Raw genomic sequence first — 22,367 nt, 5'->3', positions numbered from 1 at the left:
ACCTCTCTGCTGCCTTTGACACGGTCGACCATCCCCTCCGCCTCCACACCTTATCTCACCTTGGCTTCACGGACTCCGTCCTCTCCCGGTTCTCCTCTCATCTCTCTGGCCAGTCATTCTCGGTCTCCTTCGCGGGCGCCTCCTCCCCCTCCCATCCTTTAACTGTTGGAGTTCCTCAAGGGTCAGTTCTTGGCCCTCTTCTCTTCTCCATTTACACTCACTCCCTTGATGAACTCATTCTCTCTTACGGCTTCGACTACCATCTCTACGCAGATGACAGCAGATCTACATCTCCGCCCCTGTCCTCTCCCCCTCCCTTAAGGCTCGCATCTCCTCCTGCCTCCGGGACGTTTCCACCTGGATGTCGGCCCGCCACCTAAAACTCAACGTGAGCAAGACTGAGCTCCTCATCTTCCCTCCCAAACCCGGTCCTCTCCCAGACTTCCCTATCACCGTGGATGGTACGACCATCCCTCCCGTCTCTCAGGCCTGCGACCTCGGTGTAATCTTTGACTTGTCTCTCTCATTAACCCCACACATCCGAACCATCATCGAGACCTGCCGGTTTCACCTTTACAATATCGCCAAGATCCGCCCTTTCCGCTCCACCCAAACGGCTACCTTACTGCTATGGGCTCTCGTTATATCCCGGCTAGACTACTATGTCAGCCTCCTCTCTGATCTCCCTTCCTCCTCTCTCACCTCGTTCCAGTCTATTCTTCACTCTGCTGCCCGCATCATCTTCCTACAGAAACGCTCTGGGCCTGTCACTCCCCTTCTTAAACACCTCCAGTGGTTGCCTATCGACCTCCGCTCGAAACAAAAACTCCTCACTCTAGGCTTCGAGGCTCTCCATCACCTTGCCCCTTTCTACCTCTCCTCCCTTCTCTCTTTCTACCACCCATCCTGCACGCTCCGCTCCTCTGCCGCCCACCTCCTCACCGTCCCTCGGTCTCGCCTATCCCACCGTCGACCCCCGGGCCACGTCCTCCCGCGGTCCTGGAACGCCCTCCCTCCTCACCTCCGACAATCTGATTCTCTTCCCCTCTTCAATCCCTACTTAAAGCTCACCTCCTCCAAGAGACCTTCCCAGACTGAGCTCCCCCCTTTTTCCCTCTGCTCCCTCTACCCCCCACTTCACCTCTCCGCAGCTAAACCCTCTTCTCCCCCCTTTCCCTCTCCTCCTCCCCCTCTCCCGTCCCACCGCCTCAGCACTGTACTCATCCGCTCAACTGTGTATATCTTCATCACCCTAATTATTTTGTTTATTTTGTTTAATGAGATGTACATCACCCTGATTCTATTTATTTGCCATTGTTTTTATGCGATGTTCTTCCCCTTGACTCTATTTATTGCCATTGTTCTTGTCTGCCTGTCTCCCCCGATTAGACTGTAAGCCCTTCAAAGGGCAGGGACTGTCTCAGTTGCCGATTTGTACATTCCAAGCACTGAGTACAGTGCTCTGCACATAGTAAGCGCTCAATAAATACTATTGAATGAATGAATGCATAAAATTTAAATATAAATAATATAAAGGTATAGAATATATAACTATTTATACGTGTATGTGTGTGTGTAATCTTCCCTGATAAATAAGCACCACACAGAATTGGCACATTCAGTCACTCATTCAACCATATTTCTTGAGTACTCGAAGCAGCGTGGCTCAGTGGAAAGAGCACGGGATTGGGAGTCAGAGGTCATGGGTTCAAATCCCGGCTCTGCCACTTGTCAGCTGTGTGACTGAGGGCAAGTCACTTGGCTTCTCTGTGCCTCAGTTACCTCATCTGTAAAGTGGGGATTAAGACTGTGAGCCTAATGTGGGACAACCTGATTACCCTGTATCTACCCCAGCGCTTAGAACAGTGCTCTGCACATAGTAAGAGCTTAATAAATACCAACATCATTATTATTATTATTATTATCATTACTTACTGCATGCAGATCACTAAGGGGTTGGGAGAATAGAGTATCACAATAAAAAGACATATTCCCTGCCACAACGAGCTTCGTCTAGAGAGGGGAGAAAATTCTCTTGAAAACATAGCTGGCACCATAATATTGGGGACATAAAGCCTGAAAAAAATGTTTACTTTATAAAAATCCTCACAATAAGAAACGGTGGTAAATTCTTCACTTTTTAGACACCTCTATGAAAGCGCTATTTTAAGAATGAAAAAACCCCACATACAGAAACACAGAGTATCAGATATTTTCTGCACTTTAATATGAACACTCCCTGTCTTAATGTGAACCCCACATTTAACAAAATGTTACAGAAATATCTGAAAAAAAATCATAACTAATACTTAGAAACATTGTAGTAAATGTCAAGCTAATAAATCTGTCTAAATGGAAGGAAATTATATAGATACACAATAACTTGATCCATCGTTTTTACTATAGTCTTCGGTAAATTGCTCCATAATCAAAAGCAATCCCTTAAAACTCAATTTTAAACTAGAGAGATGGATCAATTCATAAAGCACCCATTTTGATCAGCAAATTCCAGTGTGTTGCTGTATTTCTGATGTACCGAAGGAGTTACAACTTTCTCATCAAGAAAGAACAAAGTTTTGACCTAAAAGACATACGCAATAATGTTTAAACTGCTTATATATGTTTTAAAACATAAGGAACAAATACAAATTTAATTGAAACTATCAGTATTCCGTAACAGTTGCTGTATTTTCTAGGATTAAACCATTTTCCCCTCCCTACATCATTGTTATATCCAGGACCCCTGGGTCATTGACAGAGAGGTAGTTGACCTCAGGCTGATGTTCTGGACTATCGGTGAGACTTATAGACCTGTGGGCTTCCTCAGATGGGATTTCCTGCCTCCTGGTTGTATCTACCTTGGTGTTTTCAGGGACACCTCTGGCACTCTTTAGAGGAAAAAGATGGTTCCTCTCTTCCCGTTCTTGCATCATATCGCACTGGACGGCTACATCCGATTTCCCTTCCGGAACAGAGCGCTCCTCGGTTTGAGACCATGCATCACGCTGGCCAATGGGATGATAGCAGTGCTTATTATTTCTTTTACGGAAGTTGGCTCTTGAGTTACATTGAGATAGTCCAGAATTGTCCCCAGATGTGTAAAAATTGTCTGACTGTTCATGTCCTTTAACTCCTCTCTTAATACTCTCCTCACATGGAGGAAAATCATTTGGGAACTCCGTGCATGACGCAGATGGTTTGCTGTTAGAGAAGGTTTCATTCTTCCATTTCTTCTCGCTCTCTGGATCTTCAATGGGTAAGACAAGATCTTCCTCTTCGGAAGGCTAGAAGACATTGAAGGATGCTGCTGCGCTTAGATTAATGAATATCAAAATGAAAATGTCCTTAAAATAGCCTAAATCTGAATGAAAAAACGACTAATTCTCAAAATCGATTGTAAAGAAAATTGTTTTCCAGAATAAAATATAACCTCAGAAGAGAAAGGGATAAGATAGGTAAAAGCAGTGGATCTGCTTTAGTAGTCTTCCTCCGACAATTTAATTGAACAAGTAGTCATTTCATTGGATAAAAGTTTTGTGTTTTTTGCATGAATTAACTTCTAGGTATGGATTACAAAAACACATAGTCAGACTTGGTCTCTCACAGTCGTCTAGAATTTGATAAGCAACTGACTGGTTATCAAATTTCACTTAAAAAGATGTTTTGCCATTTTTTATCGATTATTATCTAAAGCTATCTATACTCATCGTGTAAAAGGTTTTAATTCCACACACTATATACATGTTCCCTTTTCCATTTCATCTTAATGATTAATATATATTTCATCCAAATAAGAAGGAAAGAGTGTAAAACTATACAGCTTACCATCACCGGACTAGAGCTGAAAAAGCTCTCGGTTTGCCTTGGAGAGTAACTGGGGGACTGACTGCTCGGTGAAGAGTCACAGCCTGAAAATTGATTTCAAGCTATTAGCGATATGGTTCCAAGACTCGATATCTGCATTCATTTGGTGCGCTCCTTCAAACCGCTTTGGAAATGTCACACCCCATTGGAAATGTCAACACTGGTTAATAGGCCTAACAATGTCTACGTCTGAAAAATACATGCGGCTGTTGGGATTAGTGCAAGCAATGGTTTTTAGCGGTAATGAAAGAAAAAAAGGCGGAAGAATGGGTTAACGTTTCAATATTTTAGTGCCGGCGATGTATTTTCTAACTGAAGGTCAACGTCAGTTCATCTTTGGATTTTTTTAAATGAATAGGTGCATTACTCTACTGTTGGCTTCAAAAATTGCATAGTAGTCTTCGTGTTCTAAATGGGGTTTCTAGGTTGCCGACTCTATCGGCTGTCCTCTCATTGTCAGGAGCGCAACGCTAGGCTTTAAGAGCCCTCTAAGCTTTACTGAATAGCAAACAGCTCAATAATAAGAGAGCCACCAGCATCACCTCCCGCTGCTGCTAGCTATAGGAAATCTTTCATTAGCAACCTGTCCACATCTAGGTGAGACTGTGCCGCTAATGACAGAAGTTTCATTACAGCACAACAGGTCGGATTTTTCGGTACTGGGCAGGGACCATCACCTGACAGTGAAAAGTGGCCTAGTGGAAAGAGCATGAGCCCGGGAGTGAAATAATCTTTTTTTCCCCCTTTTAATGGCATTTGTTAAACACTCACAGTGTGCAAGTAGCTAAAATCAAATTATTCAGCCCTGCCCAGGACTTTTCGAACCAGAGGCCATGTGTAAGAGCTGGCCTTGGTGCTGGGTGGCCTGGAGTCCAGAAATAGCTTTCCCTCCTTCTCTCACTGAGCACTGTAGCCACAAAACAGGAAATATGTTTGCTATTCCACTGGGATGATCATTCGCAGATTCATATTCCGGTCCAGAAGGAAAGGGAATTGACAGGGGCAAAAATTTCTAGTCCCGGCTCTGCCGCTTTCATTCATTCATTCCATCGTATTTATTGAGTGCTTACTGTGTGCAGAGCACTGTACTAAGCGCTTGGAAAGTACAATTAGAGGTGCGTGACCTCGGGCATGTCACTTAACTTCTCTGTGCCACAGTTTCCCCAGATGTAAAACTGGTATTCAATTCTTGGACTGTGAGCCCCATGTGGGACAGGAACTGTGTCTGATCTGACTACCTTGTATCTACCGCAGTGCTTACAACAGTGCTTTACACATACTAAGCTTTTAACAAATTATTTTTTAAAAAAAGAAGCTCCCAGATGTATGGGATTTTTGAGGCTTGTCCAAAGCTGAAGACGACAACACTCTGAAAGTGAAGTCTGATTTAGAGCATAGCATCCATCTGTGAGAAGCAGCACCGTGTAGTGCATAGAGCATGGGTCTGGGAGTCAGAAGGTCATGGGTTCTAATCCCGGCTTCCCCCTTGTCGGCTGTGTGACCATGGACAAGTCACTTCACTTCTCTGGGCCTCAGTTACCTCATCTTTAAAATGGGGATTGAGACTGTGAGCCCCATGTGGGACAGGAACTTTGTCCAATCCGATTTGCTTGCATCCACCCCAGTGCTTCGTAGAGTGGCTCACACACAGTAAGTGCTTAACAAACACCACAATTATTATTATTACTATCTAGTTATGACAATGAAATTACTCAGTTGGACAATTCTGTCAGCCTGAAATGTAAGGGAAGTACAAGCATTAATTTAGAGGCAGAGTTTGCTATTGAGCTAGAGATTAAATAAAGGGTTTTAAAATAACCAACTGAGTCCCAATGGGCTTTATCAGAGGACAATAAAAAATGATTGGTGTATCTCAAAAAAACCCACATTTATCATTAAATTACATCCAAATTAAGTGGAAAACTGATAAGGAAAAGTGCAGAAAAACAGGGTAAATGTATAAAGACTGACCTATCTTGTCATTCATAATTTTTGGACTTGCTTCCAATTCATCCTTTTCCTCTTCTCTCATCAGACTCTAAAGGAAACCAACATTTTAGTAGCTTTCTGATGTTTATGAGCCTACAAATTCAGAAAGGCATAAGCAGTATGTCTTCCTAAACTCCTACTAGCAAATCTGTGCCTGGGTAACTGTGATTGCTGAGTGTTATTCCTGCCAGGTGATATCAGTCGAGCGAGCAATCCTGAGCACTTATAGTGTGCAGAAATTGGGGTTAGAACGCTGCCTTCTCAGACATTGATGGGTCAGAAAGTGAGGTAGTTAGTAACTGTGGTGAGCCCACAACAAGCTGCCTTTTTAATGATTGTTTGTGATCCCGCCAACAACAAGGAAGAGACTTTGCAAAGGCCCTGATGGGCTCTTCCTGAGTCAGGTGACTGCTGATCTGTGGGGAGTGGAGCATGGAGGGAGGTGGGGCGTTCTCTCCCTGTTCTACCCAGTAACGGGCTTGGACTAATCAATAACTGCTACATAGAGCCACAGCTGCTAGGCCTAAGGTAGGTAAAAGGTGCTCATTTTGACTCATGAAGAGGTACTTAAAAGTAACGTGCTCTTGCATGAGACACGGACGGAAGTAGGTAGCGAAGCATGCTGAAAGCATCAGTACTTGGAAGCAGAAAGTAGAAGCATTGGCAGAAAGAGCTCCTTGACTCCAGACTGGTATGGGCCCCTTGGATGGTGGAGGGAGGGAGTGTGTGTATGTGTCACTCCCTCGTATGTTAGTAAAACTAAGTAAAAGCTTTCCACAGTAACTTTGGTGATCAGAGGTGTGGTTTGAACTCTACTATGTGTCACTGAGGTTTTCCCGGTCCAGGAAGGTCCTGGTTGGTATGAGCCAATGTGGGAGACTCATGACAGTAGTTTGTATGCTTGGAATGTACAATTCGGCAACAGATAAAGACAATCCCTGCCCAGTGATGGGCTCGCAGTCTAATCAGGGGAGACAGATGGCAGAGCAAAACAGAATGAGACAAAAACAAGACAACATTATCATGGTAGATAGAATCAAGTGGATGTACACCTCATTAACAAAATAAATAGGGTAATATATACAAATGAGCACAGTGCTGAAGGGAGGGAGAGAGGGGGAGGAGCAGAGGATGGGGAAGGGAGGGGAAGCAGAGGGAAAGGGGGCTCAGCTAAGGGGAAGTGAAGGGGGAGAAGCAGAGGGTGGAGGGGGAGCAGAGGGAGAAGGGGGGGAGCTCAGTGTGGGAAGACCTCTTGGAGGAGGTGAGCTCTCAGTAGGGCTTTGAAGAGGGGAAGAGAGTTTGGCAGAGGTGAGGGAGGGCGTTCCAGGACAGCAGTAGGACATGGGCCACAGGTTGATGGCGGGATAGGTGTGAATGGGGGACATTGAGGAGGTGAGCGGCAGAGGAGAGGAGTGTACGGTGTGGGCAGTAGAAAGAGAGAAGGGAGGTGAGATGGGGGGGGGGGGGCAAGGGGATGGAGAGCTGCAGTCTATATTTCCTCCTTTTACCCAGATTGTTGTTCTAAAACAGTTCTACATAAGTCTCCCCACTCCTCAAAAACCCTCAGTGATTGTCCATTTCTCTCTTTGCATCAAGCAGGAATTTCTAGCCACTACCTTCAAGGCGCTCCATAAACTCTATCCCCCACCTACTTACCCACTCTCCTTCCCCATTCCCACTCTTTCTTCTTCTCAAGTGAGCCTAACTCCCTTTGCCTCATTCGCCTCTCTCCCACCTCCAAACCCTTGCTCAAGCTTTCTCACTTGGAATTTCCTCCCCCTTCAAATCTACCAGACAACTATCAGTCAATCGATGATATTTATTGAGTGCTTACTATGTGCAGAACACTGAGCACTTGCTATAATTCTTATCTTCAAAGACCTTCTGAAATCTCCTCTCCCCTGGGGAGAGCTTGCCCAATTAATTCTCTTTAATCTTAAGGTTCTATCCCCTGACAACTCAGAACATCTGGATCAATTATACACTTGCTTATTTTTAACCACATAAGGCAGCAAGGAGAAGCAGTGTTGCTAATGGGAAGAGCATGAGCCTGGGAGTCGGATGACCTTTTTTTAAAGGTATATGTTAAGTACTTACTATGTGATAGGCCCTTTAGTAAGTGCTGGGGTAGATCAATCAATGAATCATATTTATTGAGCACTTACTGTTTGCAGAGCACTGTACTAATCACTTGGGAGACTATAACACTAATATAGACACATTCCTTGCCTACAGTCAGGAAGGAGAGACAGACATTGATAGGGATTAGAACCCATGACCTTCTGACTTCCAGGCCTATACTCTAACCATTACACCATGCTGCTTCTCCAGTCTACAGTTTAATGATAGTTCATATTTTTTGCCAAAGTGTCATTTTTCTTTTCCCTCTCTCCCCTGGCCTGAGGTAAGCCCCATTAATGTATTTACAAATTTGGGGTCCATAGGCCAAATATGGTCCAAACCTTGTGGGCCCAAGTAATTCTTCATCCAACTCTATTGCTCCTTATTTTTTCCCTCTCCCCTCAAAACCCACAAGAACAACAATAGCATAATTAAAAGTAGGATTGAGTAAAATAAGATCTGTTTTTTACACTTATCTACTTTCCCCAAAGTCTTTAATAACCTGTGCATGTGGACACCTAATATTTATAAGCTCACTGTGGGCAGGAAATGTGTCTATTGTAGCATTGTACTCTCCCAAGCGCTTAGTATAGTCATCTGCATTCAATTAAATGCAATTGATTGAATGAATATAAATAAATTATGGATTTGTGCATAAGTGCTGTGGGGCTAGGTGGGGGAAGGAGAATAAAGGGAACAATTCAGGGCAATGCAGAAGGGAGTAGGAGAAAAGGAAAAGAAGGCTTAGTCAGAGAAGGCCTCTTGGAAGAGGTGTGCCTTCAAAAAGTCTTTGAAGGTGGGGAGACTAATAGTTTCTAGGACATGAAGAGGGAGGGCATTCCAGGACACAGGCAAGATGTGGGAGAGAGGTCGGCAGTGAGATAGACGAGACTGAGGTACAATGAGGAGATTGGCATTAGAGGATAGATAATATAGAAATGAGCTAATCAGGCTGGACGCAGTCCATGGCTCACATGGGACTCACAGTCTTAATCCCCATTATACAGATGAAGTCGCTGATGTGCTGGGGGGTTGCTTAAGGACCTGGGTTCCAATCTCAGTTTTGCCATTTACCTCCAGGGTCATCTTGGGTAAGTCATCACTTAACTTCTCTGTAACTTAGTTTCCTCATCTCTAAAGTGGGGATTCGATACATGTTCTTCCCTCCTACATACACTGTGAACCACATGTGTGACAGGGACTGCGTCCTACCTGAAAATTTAGTATCTACCCGAGTGCTCAATACAGTGCCAAGACCCATAGTAAGCACTTAACATATACCAGAATTATTAGTAGTAGTAGGGATAATAATAATAACCACCTGTGGCACCTCTTTCTGTCATTTTATATACTCTATTATTTAAGCATTCACTCAGAGAGAGATAAGGAAATTAAAGAGGGAGACGTGGGTATCAAGGAGGGAGACTGGAGGGAGAGATGATAAAGTAATCAAAAGGACCTGAGTTCTAACCCAAGCTCTGCAACCTGTCACCTGTGTCACCTTGGGCAAATCTCTTAACTTCTCTGTGCCTCAGTTACCTCATCTGTAAAATGGGGAATAAGTCTTTGAACTTTGTGTGGGTTATTAGTCAATCATATTTTTGAGCATTTACTGTGTGCAGAGCACTGTACTAAGCATTTGGGAGAATACAATGTAACAATAAACAGACACATTCCTACCCTTGACAGGCTAACAGTCTAGAGGAGTGTGTCCAACTTAATAATAATAATGTTGGTATTTGTTAAGCGCTTACTATGTGCCGAGCACTGTTCTAAGCGCTGGGGTAGACATAGGGGAATCAGGTTGTCCCACGTGGGGCTCACAGTCTTCATCCCCATTTTACAGATGAGGGAACTGAGGCATGGAGAAGTTAAGTGACTTGCCCACAGTCACACAGCCGACAAGTGGCAGAGCTGGGATTCGAACTCATGAGCCCTGACTCCAAAGCCCGTGCTCTTTCCACTGAGCCACGCTGCTTCTCACTGAGCCACGCTGCTTCTCACTGAGCCCCGCTGCTTCTCAACTTGATTAATGCATATCTACCCCAGAGCTTAAGTATTGTGCCTAGCACATATTAAGCACTTAAATACCATAAATGAATAAATAAAATAAAAACTTAAGAGGACAAAGAAAGAAGGGAAAAAAGAAGAGCTGAGGGGGAGGGACAGAGAAGAGAGCATATAAGAAGGTGATGCTTTCCACCTCCTGCCAGGAAAGGGCTTAAAGGAGTCACTGTGAGCTCACTGTGCGCAGGGAATATGTCTGTTTGTTGTTGTACTCTCCCAAGCGCTTAGTACAGTGCTTTGCACACAGTAAGTGCTTAGTAAATGACTGACTGAATGAATGAATGATACCACTCTGACCCCTTGGGGTGGGATGCAAATGCTGTAATCTGAAGCAGTTTTCTCATGGTAACAATTTTATGGTGGAGACTCAAGAAGGCAAAGGTAAACCGCTTTCGAATTTTTACCAAGAAGATTCTATGGCTACACTACCGGAACGATTTCAGATGAAGGTGGGGCGGTCTGGGAGAGACGTGTCCGTGGAGTCACTACGGACCGGAGACGACAGCGTAAGACAAGAACAGTTTATAAAAGGGGGATGAATTCGTGAAGGTTGGATACCTTCATTTTAGCAAAATTACTCAGAAGGATGTGATTATCAATTACAGATCAGTAATTTAGGTAAATTAATGTATTTAAAATGAGTTGTGGAGGTTTCCTAATGCAATAGCTGACTTTTTTCACTTTATGGAAAGTGAAATGAACAAATCAGCTCTCCCTGGTGACTCCACCTAGTGGGAACCAGAAGGAAACAATTTCAGGAAAAAGAAGGATAAACTTGAAGGAAAGTAGGACCAGGGACAACGAGGTTACCTCTTCACTAGGCAGAGTCACCAGGGTGGGGCGACACGTCCATTTTGCTTCAGTGGAAGTACTGTACTGTGGACCACAAACAAAGTTAGTGCCATAAAAACAGGTCGTGTAATACAGTCAAAACCTTTGTGTTGTAAAGCAGAATTGTCTTAAGTGCCATCTGTCATAATTTGAAATGCTTTGAGGGGAGGACCCCCCGGGACTGAATGCTAGGAAGAATACAAGGACGTTAATTGCCACGATCCCTGACTCACAAGGCACACACAATATACTGGGACAGGGAAAGGGGGTGGGAATGAAACAAAGGAGTCAGGGAGGTTGGGACAAAGTTTAAAAACCCCAAATGAAAACTTATTATGAATCCCCACTCTATTAAGAAAACTCTCCTATTGACTATATTAGCTCCTTGCGCCAGTTGATTTAGAGCAGACAGGGAGACCCAGTGCAGTTTTTTTCCATCAAAACAGGTAATTATCGCAATGCCAAATTTCTTTTATAAATGGCATATGCGTTTGGTAGGACAAGGTTGATTTCATTTTTGAATCTTCAATACCAATTCAATTAATCATATTTACTGAGTGCTTACTGTGTGCAGAGCACTGTACTAGTGCTTGGGAGAGTACAGTATAACACGCTTGTCGCCCACAATGAGTTTACAGTCTAGAGGGGGAGATGGACATTAATATAAATGAAATTAAAGAGATATATATGTGTTGGGGCGCAGAGGGGAAGGGAGAATAGAAGGAGCAAATCCAAGTGGAAGGACAATGCAGAAGGGAATGGGAGAAAAGGAAATGAGGATTTAGGGAATGTCTTTTGGAGGAGATGTGCCTTTGATAAGGCTTTGAGGAGGAAGGACATTCCAGGCCAGAGGCAGGACGTGGGCAAAAGATTGGTGGCTACGTAGCTGAGATTGAGGTATAGTGTGTAGACTGGCACTATAGGAGTGAAGTGTGCATCCTGGGTTGTAGTGGGAGAGCAGTGAGGTGAGGTAGGAGGGGGCAAAATGAGGTCAGTTCAATGTCAACTGAATTCAAAATCCATTATCAGATTAAGTGAAATTTAGCATTAGGCAAAGAGGGGAAAGGTGCTTAATAACTTCTCAGTGTGTTCAAAATGAAGACTTTTACACTACTGTTGCAGAAAGCAGGGTGTAACAGGATATAGGGAAGCAGCATGGTTTAGTGGAAACAGCACAGACTTGGGAATCAGAGGACCTGGGGGGTTCTAAACCCGGCTCCACCACTTGTCTGCTGGGTGACCGTGGGCAAGCCACTTCACTTCTCTGTGCCTCAGTTCCCTCCTCTGTAAAATGGGGATTAAGACTGTGAGCTCCACATGGGATAACCTGATTACCTTGCATCTACCCCGGCGCTTAAAACAGTGCTTGGCACATAGTGACAGTGAGCTGGAAAGTAGGCTGAGATTAGGCACCTGCCTGTTCCTAGACTTCTATATATCCTAGACTTGCCACGGCTAGTCCACTAAGGATGGGAAATTGGGTTGTTGAATTCCCTTATTCCATTTTCCGCAGGCGACATAATGTTTATAGGAATACTACATTCACCTGCCCTTCAAGGAGTGTAAATTTCATTATATAGATTTCTGATATAATGAGGGTTTTTAGGAGTCTGGTAGTCAAGAGTTCCCAGTTCTAACGCTAGCCTTACATTTAAAAAAACAACAGCACATGGAATAAAATAGTCTGCAAATGATAGTCATGAAGTGTTTTGATATTTAGTGTTTAAATTCTTCTTGCCTTAGGAAGATACCAGTGATATCTCCAAGGGTTCTGAGAGAATATCTCCCTTTGTTCCTCCCCTAAATTTTCCGATATGGCTGAAATTCAACTGAAATTCAACATGCCTCTTTCTCTGTGCTGAAATTCAGGCTTGATTCTAGTTATTCAAGAATTCAGTAATCTTAGGAATCAGCAAGGATTAAAGTTGAACTACCATACCTTAATGTCTGTCTTCTCTTCTAGACTGGAAACTCACTGTGCCCAGGGAACCTATCTACCAACTCTGTTATAACTGTAAGCACTCAGTAAATACCATTTTTAATTGGTTGATTGATTGTACCACATTCCAAAGCTAAGTTGAAGAAGAGCACTGTGGTATAGTGGATAGAGTACTGGCCTGGGTGACAGAAGGATCTGGGTTCTAATTCCATAATATGATTTCCGCTTGTCTGCTTTGTGACCTTGGGTAAGTCACTTCACTTCTCTGTGCCTCATTACCTCATCTATAAATGGGGATTAAGACTGTGAGCCCCAGATGGGACATGGACTGTATCCAACATGATTAACTTGGATTTACCCTAAGGTTTAGAACAGTGCTTGGCACACAGTAAATGCTTAAAAAGTACCATTAAAAAGAACAGCTCAATAGAGAGTTCTTCCACCTGCACATTGTTAATGATAAATCTCCATTTCCCACTTCAGAAGATTTGCTTTTCATCTATCAAGAAAGTTAAATCAATTATCAAAATTAGCACAGGCCAGGCAATGATTCAGATAAGGACAAAAATAAATCAGATAGTTGAAAATTAATACTATATATTTTTTAATTAACTCATAGGGTTTTCAAGTATGTCACTGCTATCCCATTTCAAAAAATTAGAGCTGGTTAAAAATTTTGCAGCTTTACATGTCTATTCAATTTTGGATATCGGATCTTTTTCAATGGTTCCTTTATATTCTTAGGTCTTGGCTCAGTGGAAAGAGCACGGGCTTGGGAGTCAGAGGTCATGGGTTCGAATCCCCACTCTTCCACGTGTCTGCTGTGTGACTGTGGGCAAGTCACTTAACTTCTCTGTGCCTCAGTTACCTCATCTGTAAAATGGGGGTTAAAACTGTGAGCCCCACGTGGGACAACCTGGTCACCCTGTATCTACCCCAGCGCTTAGAACAGTGCTCTGCACAGAGTAAGAGCTTAACAAATACCAACATTATTTACTAATTGACAGCTCTTTAGTACATCTAAATTTTAGTGGTACTGAGATTTGATTAATTAATTAACTGTAGTATTTGTTAAGTGCTTACTATGTGTTGAGCACTGTTGTAAGCACTGGGGTTCACACAAGCCAATCAGATCGGACAAAATTTCTGACCCACATGGGGCTCACAGTTTAGGTAAGAGGGACAACAGAGGAACATATTGCATTCTAAAAAAAACTGATAAATGGAATAGAATATTTTCTCTCAAAAATCAGAAGATCAATGGGACCTCTTGAAATGATTACTAAAATTTAGCCCTGAGTGCAAAAAAAATTCATTGAAACTTTTGACACAGGACAGATTCTTGAGGTAAAATGTATGCAATGCAAATATATTTTGTATATGTTTAAGGAAAATGATCCACTGGATTTGTGTCTTATGAAATTTCTATTTTAGGCTTATCTACATTAGCAGTACTTGGGGAACAATCTGTCCACTTCAGCATCTAGGTACCCTGTTTGAAAGTGAATATACTAACATTTTATCCAAATGTGGTTGTTACTGTGCATTGGAGTGTTTAATAGAATCATCATATTATTTGAATCTACCTGCAAGGGTTATTGAGCTCAACTGAAATTACCATTTCCCAAATGAAATGCAGTTCTCAGTGTGATTTTCCCAAAATATCCTATTGCATTTGAAAAACAAACTCTAGGATAGTCTAATGAGATTTGAGAATGCAAAATATCAGGATAGTCTAAAGAAATCCCATTTTCTTTCATTTTCTACATTTACAAATGAAATAAAAATACACTTTCCAACTTTTAAACTTATTAACCTGCCCAACATCAAAATCAAATGTTTTACCTGTGAAAATCCAAGGTCCTGTGGGGACTTATGAAGAGATTCTCTCAAAAACAAATTGCCTCTAAGGGGTGTAAATTCATAAAATAAAGTTATATAGGAGAGGGGAAGGGTATAATTTCAAACTGATTTTGTTTCTCTAAGACAATTTGGCAATAGGTTTGATCATTCAGAGTTGGACAGTAAATTTGGGAGATCAAGTCATCTCTTATGCTTAGCAGGATACTCATCCTTAATATTTGTTCTGTGAAGGTGAATGGCCTTATCAGCTCATTCTACAGGTATATGTTTGTGGATGTTTGAAGGACCAAGATCTAGGAAGACTCAAAATCTGTATCCTAGAGTTCCACTGGCCACCCTCCAAACTCCTATTTGCCATCCCAAGGTGTCTCTTTAACTCAAAACGTTCTGCAAATTATCTCTAATGATAAACTGTTAAGGCCTTGCCTACTTAAGAAAGATGATATAATCAATATAGGTCACAGAAAGGTTAGGTCTTAATTAAAAGACGTGTAGCAAGTTGTATGATGAAAAATATCAATTAGTCAATTGTATTTGAGTGCTTACTGTGTGCAGACTACTGTTCTAAGTGCTTGAGAGTGTATAATGTAACAGAGTTGATAGATACATTCCCTGCTCATTAATGAGCTCACAAACTAGAGAGAGACAGATATTAATATAAATAAATGACGGATATGTACATAAGTGCTGTGGGGCTGAGGGAGGGGTGAATAAAGGGAGGAAATCAGGGTGATGCAGAAGGGACTGGGAAAAGAGGAAATGAGGGCTTTGTCAGGGAAAATCTCTTGGAGGAGATGTGCCTTCCATAAGGCTTTAAAGGTAGAGAGAGTAATTGTCAGATATGAAAAGGGAGGGCGTTCCAAGCCAAAGGCAGGATGTGGGCAAGAGGTCAGGTAGTTGAGATAATGTTGGCATTTATTAAGCGCTTACTATGTGCAGAGCACTGTTCTAAGCGCTGGGGTAGATACAGGGTAATGAGGTTGTTCCACATGAGGCTCACAGTCTTCATCCCCATTTTACAGATGAGGTAACTGAGGCACAGAGAAGTGAAGTGACTTGCCCACAGTCACACAGCTGACAAGTGGCAGAGTTGGGATACGAACCCATGACCTCTGACTCCCAAGCCTGGGCTCTTTCCACTGAGCCATGCTGCTTCTCATGGAGGAACAGTGAGTTAGGGTGACATTTAAAGGAGAGAAGTGTGCAAGCCGGGTTGTAAGAGGAGAGCAGTGAAGTGAGGTGAGACGGGGCAAGGTGACTGAGTGCCTTAAAGCCAATGGTGAGGATTTTCTGTTGAGGCAGAGGTGGATGGGCAACCACTGGAGGTTCTTGAAGAGTGGGGAAACATGGACTTAACAGTGTGGTAGAAAAACGATCCGGGCAGCAGTGTGAGGTGTGGACTGGAGAGGAGAGAGGCAGAAGGCAGGAAGGTCAGCTAGGAATAATCAAAGGGGGATAGGATAAGTGCTTGGATTAACTTTGCAGCAGTTCGGGTGAAGAGGAAAGTGGATTTTTGCAGTGTTGTGAAGGCTGAACCAACAGGATTTAGTGATTGAATACATGGTTTGGATCAAAGAGATGAGTCATGGATTACGGCAAGGTTACGGGCATGTGAGACAGAAAGGATGGTGGTGCTGTCTACAATGATGGGAAAATTAGGAGTAATAAGGAGCCTTTCCGTCTCCTAAATAAAATGAGCAATATCATAATTGTTATAAAGATTTGTAAACTTACATGTGTTTGTTTGGATAATTCTGGATTTTTTTTGAAGACTCTAGTGTCTCTCCATAGTTTTCTAATGTCCCTAAAATATAAATGTCAACAACAAATTCAAATTGTAGAAAACCTGAGAAGGATAGGGACCACACGTTCATTCCATTGAGTATTTAGTTTTTGGACCTACATGCCCATAAACTTAAACCACTCATGAACCTAGTTACTTTTGGACTTCAAAGCTCCCTATGGTAACAGATTCTATAGGGCTGAGACCCACTGTGTGAAGATGTTATTTCTTTTGGTTTGTTTTTAATTGACTTTTGCAAGCTTCAGGAGAACCCCTTCCCTTCCCACCAGCTCGTTGTGAGCAGGGGATGTTTAAACCAAGACTGGTGTATTGTACCTTCTTAAATAAAATGATAATAATAAAATAACAAATTTAGCATTTAAATGCTTTCTATGTGCCAGATATTGCACTAAGGTCTGGGGTGAATACACTGAAGTCGGGTTGGAGACAGTCCCTGTCCCACATGGGGCTCACAGTCTTAATCCCTATTTTAGAGATGAGGTCACTGAGGCCCAGAGAAGTGAAGTGAGTTGCCTAAGGTCACTCAGCAGACAAGTGGCGGAGCCGGAATTAGAACCCGCATCCTCTGTCTCCCAGGCCCGAGCTCTATCCACTACATCATGCTGCTTCATACTATACTTAGGACAGCGCTCTGCACACATGAAGTGCTCAATTAATACTACTGATTGATTCATGCTGTGACATATGGGTTAGCCCAGTCCATCCGCTTCATGGTTTCACAGACTTCAACCATGTCCCCAGCTTTCCAGGTTTAACCGTCCTACACCTTTGGACTAGCTTCATTCAAAGGGTTTCTCGTGCTCCTCATCACCTTGAATGACATTCTCCCTACTTCCAGTGAACAATCCCAGCGAAGCACCGTGGCCTTGTGGATAGAGCACAGGCCTGGGAGTAGGAAGGACCTGGGCTCTAATCAGGCTCTGCCGCTTGTCTTCGGGGTGACCTCGGGCAAGTCACTTCACTTCTCTGGGCCTCAGTTAATTCATCTTTAAAATGGGGATTAAGACTGAGACTGTCCAATCTGATTAGCTTGTGTCTGCCCCCAGCACTTATAACAGTGCCTGGCATATAGTAAGTGCTTAACAAATACCATTTAAAAAAACACACACCAAACGTCACCAAAAATTATGAAATACACGTTTTGTTTCATAACCTCTTTTATATCAAGCAAAACCTGAAAATGATGTCAAATAAATCATATACTAAAGGGGACTATACTCACTTCTTTTTCCAGACATAACTGGATCATACTGGTTTTCAAAAGATGCACTGTAATCATTTCTTTGGTGACTGCTGTATTCTCTCCAGGGGTTATTATTCAGTTGATTATTTTCATTGTAATTTTTACTAGGAATACCAGAATTTCCAAAGAAGGTCTGGTCTGGAACTGTGAAAACACTTTTGAGGTTTCTGTCAACTGAACTGTTCTCTTGAAATCTAGGAAAGCTGTTCTGTTGGTCCCAAATGGAGACTCCATCCATCCATCCAGGGAAGTTGTGTGTATTTTTTGTATCAGAGGAACTACGATTGTCAAAAATCAGATTCACATCTTGCTGATCTGTACGCAAGAAGCTGGTACTTTCCTTATCAACGAAAGGATGAACATCCTTTGACAAAATACTGTGGACTGACTGATTTTCAGCTTTGTAAAATTCTAAACTTGGTTGATTACTTTCACCCTTCTCTCTTTCCATTCCAAAATATGATTCTCTTCTATTTCTGCTTCCATGATCTTTTCCTATCATCATATTGGAAGTTCCTATTTTCAAATCATCATTAGAGCTCCAATTTTCTGGGCTATAAGATAAAGAATAAGAAATTGTGAAAGAAAATTATTTAAATACATTATTATGACAAAATAATGATTTCACGGTTTAGTTACCAAAATATAATATTCTTATTGCATTTAAACCAAGGATATTGTTTTTAGGTAAAAAAAAAAGTAATGTTTCTTCCCCCCAAAACTGTCAAGTATTGTGTTTTTCCTTGGTATTAGGTAATTACATGAGTTTCATATAGGGAATTTGTAGTTAAGAAATATGAATTTATTACCCTCTATAAGCACAAAATGTGGAATAAAGTAGGTCTCCTATACTAAGGTCTTGCAAATAACCTAACCAACCACTGTATGTCACTGCTGCTCCATTAAATTGAACGGACAATGTAATTTGCAAAGAATATCTGTGGCTCCTTCCCCATGTAAAAGGGCCTGCCTTCCTTCATTTGAAATCATTACTTTCTCCTTAGACCAATTCAGTTCATTTTCAAATCCTGGCTTGCATTGATAAAAATCTGATAAAATATCAGATATGAACCCAGTGAAACATCAACATAACAAACGAGACTTCACACTAAGCCATTTATCTTAATGAAATAAAATGCACTACTATGTTGCCTATAGGTACATGGCAAATAAAATATTGAGCATTATCCATAATAGTATAAAAAGCACAGTTTTACACCTTTTATAAAATCACGGAATACCCACACCTGGAATCTGAAGGCAATTCTGGTCATTACATCATTGTCTGCTCCTCCAAATTGTTAAAACTGAAAATATTGGAACTTGACTCCAGTAAGATGTAGGGGACATGTCTTGTCCTGTGCTGTCGAGTTATCCCCGACCCATAGCGATACCGTGGACACATCTCTCATAATATTCCGACTGGATTATTGTGTCAGCCTCTTCTCTGATCTCCCTTCCTCCTGCCTCTCCCCACTCCAGTCTATTCTTCATTCCACTGCCCGGATCATCCTCCTACAGAAAGCTCTGGGCATTTCACTCTCCTCCTCAAAAATCTCCAGTGGTTGCCTATCAACCTTCGCACGAAACAAAAATTCCTAACTCTTGGCTTCAAAGTTCTTCATCACCTTGCCCTTTTCTACCTCACCTCCCTTCTCTCTTTCTACTGCCCACCCCGTACGTTCCGCTCCTCTGCCGCCGCTAACCTCCTCACGTCCGCAGTTCTCGCCTGTCCCGCCGTCGACCTCTGGCCCACGTCATCCCGCTGTCCTGTACCGCCTTCCCTCCACACATCCGCCAAACCAACTCTCTTCCCCTCTTCAAAGCCCTACTGACAACTCACCTCCTCCAGAAGGCTTTCCCAGACTAAGCCCCCCTTTCCCTTTGCTCCTCCTCCCCTTCCCACTCCCACCCTCTGCTCTTCCCCCTTCCTCCCCCCCCCCAGCACTGTGCTCAATTGTATATATTATTTATTTCTTTATTTTGTTAATGAGGTGTATACCTCCTTGATTCTATTTATCTTGATGATGTTGTCTTGTTTTGTTTTGTTCTGTTTTGCTTTGCTGTCTGTCTCCCCCATTTAGACTGTGAGCCCGTTATCGGGCAGGGATTGTCTCTATATGTTGCCCAGTTGTAAATTCCAAGGGCTTAGTACAGTGCTCTGCACATAGTAAGCACTCAATAAATACTCTTGAATGAATGAATCTCTCCCAGAACGACCCCCCAACCCCCACCCCCACATCTGCAATCGTTCTGGTAGTGTATCCATGGAGTTTTCTTGGTAAAAATCCAGAAATAGTTTACCATTGCCTCCTTCCATGCAGTAAACTTGAGTCTCCACACTTGACTCTCTCCCATGCTGCTGCTGCCCAGCACAGTTGAGTTTTGACTCGTAGCAGATTGCCTGCCACTCACTAGCCACTGCCCAAGCTAGGAATGGAATGGACAGGCCTCTGCTTGACTCTCCCTCCCATAGCCAAGACTGGAAGAGAATCGGAAACTCCCCACGTGCGACGCTGAGAGGGGACATGTTGGATCATTATATGCATTTTTTAAAAGTGGGTGCTCCAAGTAAACCACTGGAGAATGATCATGGTCAAGAGAACATGAAATAGGAGCAATATTAGATTGTTTTAACCACATAGAGTAGTTGGCATTTTACATAGTTATTCCTTTATTGCTCAGCCTCTCAGAAAATCTCTTATCTTATTAGACCTGCCTTTCCTTCAGCTCCTCTCCCTTCATTTCTTTTTCTGGCATTCTCTTGGATTTTTTCTAATCTCCTGGTCAAATGTCAAGATATCATTTCTCAATCTTGCAATTACAATTTCAAACAGTGCTTGCTAAATGCTGGGGATGATCCAACTAAGGAATGTTCTCGGCCTGTTACTAAGAAAAATAACTAAGGTCCAAGTGAAAGTAAGAGACGTGGCACTCTTTCAAGAAAGCTAGAGTAAAGGCTAAACCTAATTTAGGTTAATGTAGTGAAGATAACTACTATCTCAGAAGTAACAATATAATTCACTTGTAAATGAAAAAATAACACAAAGACATCAGACTCTTATTTGATCCAAACTAAAAGGCTCAAAAAGATGATAGTAGATTATATTTCCCACCTTTGACCCCTGGCCCACATCCTACTGCTGTCCTGGAATGCCCTCTCTCCTCACATCCGCCAAACTAACTCTCTTCCCCTCTTCAAAGCCCTACTGAGAGCTCACCTCCTCCAGGAGACCTTCCCAGACTGAGGCCTCCCTTTCTCTCTGCTCCTCCTCTCTTCCCCATCACTCTGACTCCTTCCCTCTGCTCTACCTCCTTCCCCTCCCCATAGCACTTGTGTATATTTGTACATATTCATTACTCTATTTTGTTAATGATGTATAGATCTCTATGATTCTGTAGATCTATTTTGATGTTATTGATGCCTGTCTCCTTGTTCTCTTTTGCTTTGCTCTCTGTCTTCCCTGTTTAGACTATGAGTCCGTCATTGGGCGGGGATGGTCTCTATCTGTTGCCGAATTGTACCTTCCAAGTGCTTAGTACAGTGCTCTGCACACAGTAAGTGCTAAATAAATATGATTGAATGAATTGAATGAATGAATGAATATTTTAAATAACATCCAAGCTCCAGTCTTGGGGCACAAAAGGTCCTTACGTTCAGATTGGCATGAAAGAACTGCACCAATCAAGCAATAAGTCATATTTATTGAGCACTTACTATGAGCAGAGAACTGTATTAAGCACTTGGGAAAGTACAACAGTTAGCAGACATATTCCCTGCCCACAACAAGCTTACAGTCTAGAAGGGGAGACAGACATTAATATACACAATTTAAAGATACGTACATAAGTGCTGTGGTTTGGAGGGTGAGATGATTATCAAATGCCACAGGGTCACCGATCCCAACACGGAGCTTCTTGAGGGCAGGGAATGTGTCCATTGATTGTTATATTACAAGTGCTTAGTACAGAGAAGCAGCATGGCATAGAGGAAAGAGCCCGGGCTTGGGAGTCAGAAGTCTTGGGTTCTAATCCCGGCTCCACCATCGATCAGCTGTGTGACTTTGGGCAAGTCACCTGACTTCTCTGAGCCTCAGTGACCTCATCTGTAAAATGGGGATTAAGCCTGTGAGCCCCTCGTGTGACAACCTGATTACCCTGTATCTACCTCAGCGCTTAGAACAGTGCTCAGCACATAGTAAGCACTTAACAAATGCCATCATCATTATGATTATTACAGTGCTTTGCACACAGTAAGTGGTCAATAAATACGACTGAATGATTGAATGAGAGGGACCTGGGGAAAAAAGGGCTTATTTGGAAAAGGCATTTTGGAGGAGATGTGACCTTAATAATGCTTTGAAGGTGGGGAGAGTGGTGGTCTGACAGAAATGGAAGGGGAGGGAGCTGCAGACTAGAAAGAGAGCATTCTCTCCCCTTCTATTCTCCATCTACACTCAGTCCCTTGGAGAACTCATTCGCTTCTACGGCTTCAACTATCACCTCTACGTGGATGACACCCAAATCTGTAACTCCTCCCCTGTTCTCTCTCTCTCCCTCCAGGCTTGCGTCTCCTCCTGCCTTCAGGACATCTCTACTTGAATGTCCTCCCGCCACCTCAAACTCAACGTGTCCAAGACAGAGCT

General features: G+C 42.7%; 1 protein-coding gene across 1 annotated transcript in view; it reads right to left on the bottom strand.

Moving 5' to 3' along the window:
* Window positions 1–2,205: 2,205 nt before the first annotated feature.
* Window positions 2,206–22,367, bottom strand: part of C2H12orf40 (chromosome 2 C12orf40 homolog) — a 70,609-nt gene continuing 50,447 nt past the window's right edge. Inside the window, exons 8-14 of the mRNA XM_029057990.2 lie at window positions 17,701–18,275; window positions 16,409–16,478; window positions 14,657–14,717; window positions 10,852–10,917; window positions 5,836–5,902; window positions 3,826–3,908; window positions 2,206–3,284 (exon numbers count right to left, since the gene is read on the bottom strand). Coding sequence (XP_028913823.1) covers window positions 2,718–3,284; window positions 3,826–3,908; window positions 5,836–5,902; window positions 10,852–10,917; window positions 14,657–14,717; window positions 16,409–16,478; window positions 17,701–18,275 — 1,489 coding nt within the window. The 3' untranslated portion in view covers window positions 2,206–2,717. The remainder of the gene's footprint in view (window positions 3,285–3,825; window positions 3,909–5,835; window positions 5,903–10,851; window positions 10,918–14,656; window positions 14,718–16,408; window positions 16,479–17,700; window positions 18,276–22,367) is intronic.

This window comes from Ornithorhynchus anatinus, chromosome 2, assembly GCF_004115215.2.
Source record: "Ornithorhynchus anatinus isolate Pmale09 chromosome 2, mOrnAna1.pri.v4, whole genome shotgun sequence".
Taxonomy (NCBI): Eukaryota; Metazoa; Chordata; class Mammalia; order Monotremata; family Ornithorhynchidae; genus Ornithorhynchus; species Ornithorhynchus anatinus.
Note: the sequence above shows the minus strand (reverse complement) of the source record. Positions and strands in the feature narration are given on the sequence as shown.